The sequence below is a fragment of the Littorina saxatilis genome, unplaced genomic scaffold (assembly GCF_037325665.1).
Source record: "Littorina saxatilis isolate snail1 unplaced genomic scaffold, US_GU_Lsax_2.0 scaffold_1712, whole genome shotgun sequence".
In the NCBI taxonomy this organism is placed as follows: Eukaryota; Metazoa; Mollusca; class Gastropoda; order Littorinimorpha; family Littorinidae; genus Littorina; species Littorina saxatilis.
Window position 1 is genome coordinate 12,501 of NW_027127337.1, and position 7,011 is coordinate 19,511.

At 42.6% G+C, this 7,011-nt stretch overlaps 1 protein-coding gene across 1 annotated transcript; it reads left to right on the forward strand.

Moving 5' to 3' along the window:
- Window positions 1–1,871: 1,871 nt before the first annotated feature.
- Window positions 1,872–2,198, forward strand: LOC138955793 (probable DNA-directed RNA polymerase subunit delta; the record flags this gene model as incomplete). Its single annotated transcript, XM_070327324.1, has 1 exon — window positions 1,872–2,198. A coding segment is annotated over one exon (327 nt), but the record flags the coding sequence as incomplete, so codon positions are not given.
- Window positions 2,199–7,011: the final 4,813 nt, after the last annotated feature.

Sequence of the window (7,011 nt, forward strand, 5' to 3'; positions counted from 1 at the left end):
TGGTATTCGGGTCTGATCTAAAAATCCTGTCATGGAGTCGAGATATTCTTAGTTACAACCGAACTACGAAACTTTAATTTCTCCGCGTATCATGTTATTGCAATCGCTTTCAAAACTGTGCTGTGAGGGTTTAAAACCTTTTCAATCTTCTCTCTCGAAAATTGTCATCTGCGCGTAGCTTGTCTATTCTTGGATTAAAAAAACAAACGACAATAAAAAGAGACCAAAAAGCAATGTACTCACGTTAAAATGACGAACACGGAACGAATAACAGCGACGTTTCGACCTAAGGGTCTTCTTCAGGCACAAAAACAAACGACAATAAAAAGGTTAACGGCAGTGTCTTTCTTTTGTCTTTTTCTTTTTTGGTTTGACATCCACACAGACGGAATGTACCCACTAGATAATAAATCATAGTAAACAAATAAGTCAAGGCGCCAACGCCCCGTTAGAACCGCATGTACCCTGAGCAATCACCTATTCCTGGCTCAGCCTAAAATTGCACAATCTTTGTTCACTGGACCCGAAAGCGGAAATAAAAATGCCAGCTCCGCGTGTGTTTTGCATAAATTATTCCGCGTCGAACGGTTGCATGGCTGCGTGGTGTCTTATCAACGGTGGATTTACCAACCAGTTCTTAAACGACGATTAGTGATAGGTAAAGAGGGAGTGTATAATATACCTTGACTTATCTCGCGCAACTGAGCAGAAAGCTTGGTATCAAAACATAGGAATTAGTGTTTGATCGGCGGAGTGTCTTGCCTGATTTAACTTCAAAGGTCTCAGACTGCAGAAAGACTTTGCTTTGCATCAGTGTTTGTTTGCTCTGTGCACCCAAGATTGTCAACAGAAAAGGAGACTAAACATACAGAGGGTTGGGTCGGTGTGTGTGTGTGTGTGTGTGTGTGTGTGTGTGTATGCGAAAGAGAGAGAGAGAGAGAGAGAGAGAGAGAGAGAGGGAGAGAGAGAGAGAGAGAGGGAGAGAGAGAGATAGGTAGAGAGAGGGGAAGAAGGAGATGAGAGGGAGAGAGATAGGTAGAGAGAGAGAGAGGGAGAGAGAGAGAGGGAGAAAGAGAGAGAGAGAGGGAGAGAGAGAGAGAGGGAGAGAGAGAGAGAGAAAAAAAAAGAGAGAGAGAGAGAGAGAGAGAAAAGAGTGCTACAGACAGACAGACAGACAAACAGACATAAAGACAGATTGAAAAGACAGAGATAGACACAGAGAAACAGAGACAGAACACAAGACTGCACTAACAGCCACAAAGCGTTCTAAAACAGGAATGGATCAAGTCACGCAAAGAGGAAATCTTAGCAGAAGAATTCAGGATATACACCCGCGCCTAATTTGTCGGCAGACAGAACGGGGGTAAGAGAGGGAAAGGCCGGATTAGTGTCAACAAAAGTTTGGCATTGTTCATGGGAAAGGGATATTGAAAAACTGGTCAAAATTCACAAGCTGCCAGCCGTCCAGGTCTAGACTGCAAGGCTACCGTGCCTTAAACATGAGATTTCACACTGCTTGGCAGGTACAAAAACAAACCCAACACAATAAAACAAGAAAAAGAAAAAGGTAATCCTGTCAGTATTGGCATACCTGAAATAGTTTTTGTTTTTTTTTTGCCGTGCGCGTGCCGTTTTAGGATTGTTTGTTGATTTGGAGAGCTAAGCTGTTGAATCGACTACAGATGTGTTCATAACTTTAAAGGTGCATGTACTATCTTTCTCATACAAGCGATCGTGTTCATCACCTCACACGTGCCTTGGTTGCTAAATCAAGGAAAAGAAAAGCCAAACAAAGAATTTCAAGTGGCAGCCCAAATTTTCGACCTGTTGCCAGGCCTTCCTCAGGGGCGTGTATTATTATGCGATAACAGCATCTGTATTACTTGGCTACTTGCGATGATGATGATGATGATGATGATGATGATGATGATGATGATGATGATGATGATGATGATGATGATGATGATGATGATGATGATGATGATGATGATGATGATGATGATGAGGATGACGACGACGATAATGAGGGCGATGATGATGAGGGCGATGATGATGATGATGATGATGATGATGATGATGATGATGATGATGATGATGGTAATGGCGACGACGTTGATGATGATGATGATGATGATGATGATGATGATGATGATGATGATGATGATGATGATGATGATGATGATGATGAATTATTATGATTGATGAAGATGATGATGCGTCTGTTATCGGTTACACACACTTTTGTTTCTAACTCTGACGTGTTCCGTCTTTCCGGTTTTAATTTCATTCGTGAGAGCTGATATTAGCTTACAAATTAAAAAAATACCCGCAAAGAAACAAATATATGACGAGACAGCTTCCATGTAGGTCTTCATTTTTTTTCTGTTTTCAATTGTTTTTGTTTTGGTCTTATTTTTTCAATTATGCGCCCAGAATATCCCTCCCGTTTCCGTCACCTGTCTCTGTTTTCTAATTCCCGTTTGTTATCGTCTTGCGTGTGTTCCTACGTCAGTTCACGCCATATTGTGATAATTATTTAAACAGCGTAAAACCAAAATAAAAAAGAGTGCAAAATAGGCATGCCGTGCCATAATTTTTTCTCTCTCGTTTTTTTTAAACACAGCGGAAAAGGGTCTAATTGGACGAGTGATGAATTTGCCTCTTCTGTCAAAAGAGAAACGTGTTTGGCTCGGTAAAGCCAGGGGCTTTATTTCTGTTCCGTGAAATTGGTGGATTCCAGTAACACGTACAGCCTGGCGTGGGTGGACTTTGTAGGTGTTTGGACTCAATCGGTACACACACAGAGCATTATGGCAGACACTTGGACACAGTCACACGCATGTACGCACGCGAAGACACGCCAACATACAAATGAGTTATAGGCCTACATACGCACACATATATATGCAAGCGCTCAATGGTCGGCGGGAGAAAAAGACAGACAGACTGAGACAGAAAGAGAGAGAGAGAGAGAGAGAGAGAGAGAGAGAGAGAGAGAGAGAGAGAGAGAGAGAGAGAGACAGATAGAGAGAGAGAGAGAGAACGAGAGAGAACGAGAGAGAGAAAAAGAGAGAGAGAGAGTGAGAGAGAGGGAGGAGGAGGGGGGAGGAGGGGGCACGGGGGGGGGGGGGGGGGGGGCACGTGAGGGAAAGTCGATTAGCTGCACATTGACAGCCAGAGCAAAGTGCCTCTGACAGTTTCTTGCATAACTTGACTCTCCTCGCACAATTTCATTGTATGTGATAGAAGTAATACATAGCTTTTTGATTCTGAATGGTAGAAAATCACTTTTTAATCACGAACGTATAACACGTTAGGGTGACGTCAGTTTCTAGAGTACTTCAACATTATACAACACACCCACAAGCCGTAATTCTACAACAAAACAAACTGGGTGCATTCTACGCATGCAATGAATTTATTTCAGCGCCGGTGTAACACGAAATTTTTACTCCACGAAAAATTTACTCCGGAGTAAATATTTCGTACGAAATTCTTACTCCGAGTACACTTTTCGTACGAGAAAAGAACTCCCCAAGGCACGAAAAAATTACTCCCTCCACGAAATTTTTACTCCCCATTTTTTTTACTTCCAGTAAAAATCTCGTACGCAAAAATGGGATGCGGGCGAAGGGATAATGCCAATAAGTGATCTCGCGCACACGAATGTCGCGCTACCCTCCTTCCACCCCTTCCACCACCAAGAACTAACAGGGGACAAGGGAGTAAAAATATCGTACACCTGGCATGGGAAGTTAAATTGCTCGTGTTGAGGTGAAGTAATTTATTTGTTATTTATTCGTCAGGGGAGTCACATTTTTGTACGAAATTTTTACTCGGAACTCACCTGTCTTGGGGAGTAATTTTCTCGTGCAATGGGGGAGTGCTTTTTTCGTAAAGGGAGTAACTTTTTCGTACGAAATGTTTACTCCGGAGTAAAAAAATCTCGTGGGAGTAATTTTCTCGTGTTACACCGGTGCGTTCCCAATGCACAATAAAAAGCGACTCGGGACATAGAGGGATTGAATCGAACTCAACAGAGTATTGCCAATACGAGCAATAAGTATAGGAATCGTTAGACAAAAAGTTGGTGGGCTGCTCATAAAAGAAATCAAGGCAATTCCAATGCGTGTCGTGAGCTCCTGACTGGCATAAAAAGCGTCGTGTGGCTCGTGGAAGTAGGGGTGTGAGAGGAAGACTATGCATGGAACTTAACTTTGATTGAGGTCTTGGCCGTGCGAGAATTTACCTTGACATAAACTGCGAGACATAACCACCAAGTGTAAAGCCTTGATCGTGTGAGAGAACGAAAACAAAAACTGATATAAATGTGAGTTAACGCATGTATATTGATCTTGTACAAAAATGTGAAGAATTTGCCTTGACACAAACTGAAAAATGTCAAGTTAAAAACCTTGATCGTGTGCGCAAATGGAGAGACCCTGATAAAAATGTGATTTAAACGCGTGTATTTTGATCTTGTAAAAATAACTGTGAAGAACTTGCCTTGACACAAACTGCGAAACATACCCGCCAAGTTTAAACCTTGATCGTGTGAGAAAAGGAACAGACGATGATACAAAAGTGAATTAAACGCATGTACCTTGATCTTGTAAGAAACAAAATTGTGATTACATTGCCTCGATCTGGGCGGGGATGTAGCTCAGTCGGTAGCGCGCTGGATTTGTATCCAGTTGGCCGCTGTCAGCGTGAGTTCGTCCCCACGTTCGGCGAGAGATTTATTTCTCAGAGTCAACTTTGTGTGCAGACTCTCCTCGGTGTCCGAACACCCCCGTGTGTACACGTACGCAAGCACAAGACCAAGTGCGCACGAAAAAGATCCTGTAATCCATGTCAGAGTTCGGTGGGTTATAGAAACACGAAAATACCCAGCATGCTTCCTCCGAAAGCGGCGTATGGCTGCCTAAATGGCGGGGTAAAAACGGTCATACACGTAAAACCCGTGGGAGTTTCAGCCCATGAACGAACAAACAAACATTGCCTCGATCTAAACTAGGAAATGTACCCGCAAAGCTTAAGCCTTAATCGTGTGAGAAATTGAAGAGACCCTGGGATACATGTGAATTAAATGCATGTTTCTTGATCTTGTAAAAAACACAACCCGGGAAGAACTTGCCTTGATATAAACTGCGAACATACCCACCAAGTTAAAACCGTGATAGCGTCAGGAATTGAAGAGACCTTGATGTAAATGTGAGTTAAACGCATGGATCGTGATCTTGAAAAAACACACAATGTGAAGAGCTCTCAGGCTCTATATATCCCATCAACTTTCGCTTCTTGATCAATTGAGAACTTGCGGTGACATAAGAATGTAAGTTAAAAGGATCCATCCGTTAACGTAAGGCCTTGATCGTGCGACAAACGACAAAGAATTTGCGGTGACATACGAATGCGCGTTAAGAGGAAAGGGAGCCTCGTCAACATGATCTCGTGAGATGCTTCGAAGATTCTTCGGTGACACATGAAGGATGATTACAGAGACGCACCACCCCATCTGTCAATTCTTGTATGTATTGTTTTGCTGCAGGTTATTGCTGACGTACCTGCCCATAGACATAACTATCGTATGAGATCGTGTGAGAAGCTTAGAAGATTCGTCAGTGACATGCACACGAAGAATACTTAAAGAGAAGCACCACCCTGCCAATATATTATTCGTTCATGTATTGATTTGCTTGCAGCAGGGTTTCATTTACTGGCGCATTACATCTAAACATGTCCCATCACAATTCCCTTCAGTGCGTCAAAGGGGACATTGAGATTACGTACCACTGCGCCACCAAATGTACACTTTACATCGGATTACACACACACACACACACACACACACACACACACACACACACACACACACACACACACACACACACACACACACACACACACACACACACACACACACAGAGATAACACAATATAGCGGCTAATTCTCAGATGGCTTCATTTTGCATCACCATTTTGCATCTTTGGTCAAAGCGTTTTTTGCCTTCGACTATGTCCCATCGGAATTTGGTAAAGGGGGACAGATGTCCCATTGCATTTTTCTCCCAGGCTAAACCCTGTTGCAGAGTTTTAAGTACCCGCACAAGGACATAACTAACGTAGTTGATCGTGTGAGAATCTTAGAAAAATGTTCAGTAGCATATCAAGGATAATTAATGAGATGCACTTTCTCGTCAATCTTTTCTTTCGTGTTTTGTTGGTTGTTTGATAGCACGTGGGCGTGTTTCTCGTTAACGTCAAGATGCACAGAAGAATGTTAAGCACCTGAACAAGGGCAACATTTGCGTATTTGATCGCTTAGAAGATTCTTCGGGAACATATCAAGGATAATTAATGAGATGCACTTTCCCGTCAATCTTTTCTTTCTTTAACACCTGCGCATGGGCGTGTTCTTCGTTAACGTCAAGATGCACAGAAGAATGTTTTTTTTCTGCAGGTTTTTAAAGCACTTGTACAAGGGAATAATTTGCGTATTTGATCGCTTAGAAGATTCTTCAGTGATATATATCAAGGATAATTAATGAGATGTACGTCCCAGTCAATCTATTCTTCCGTGTGTTTTTGATTGTTTAGTACCTGCACAGGGACATAACTCACGGGCGTATTCCTCTTCACGTCAGGATGCACCACAGAAACGTCCATCATCTGCTGCAACTGCGCCATAAACTGCCAACCAATATGTCGGGAACTTGCACCTCTGCAGGTTTGATCGTGGTTTCGTTCTTTTATTTTATTATTTTTCTCTGTGTTTCCTAGGGCGTGTGAGGGTCGGGGGATACCACAGAGTGACAATTTAGCGAAAGAAGACAATTTCTCCCCCCTTTCCTTACCTAGGTGGTGGGTTCAAGTGCTAGTCTTTCGGATGAGACGAAAAACCGAGGTCCCTTCGTGTACACTACATTGGGATGTGCACGTTAAAGATCCCACGATTGACAAAAGGGTCTTTCCTGGCAAAATTGTATAGGCATAGATAAAAAATGTCCA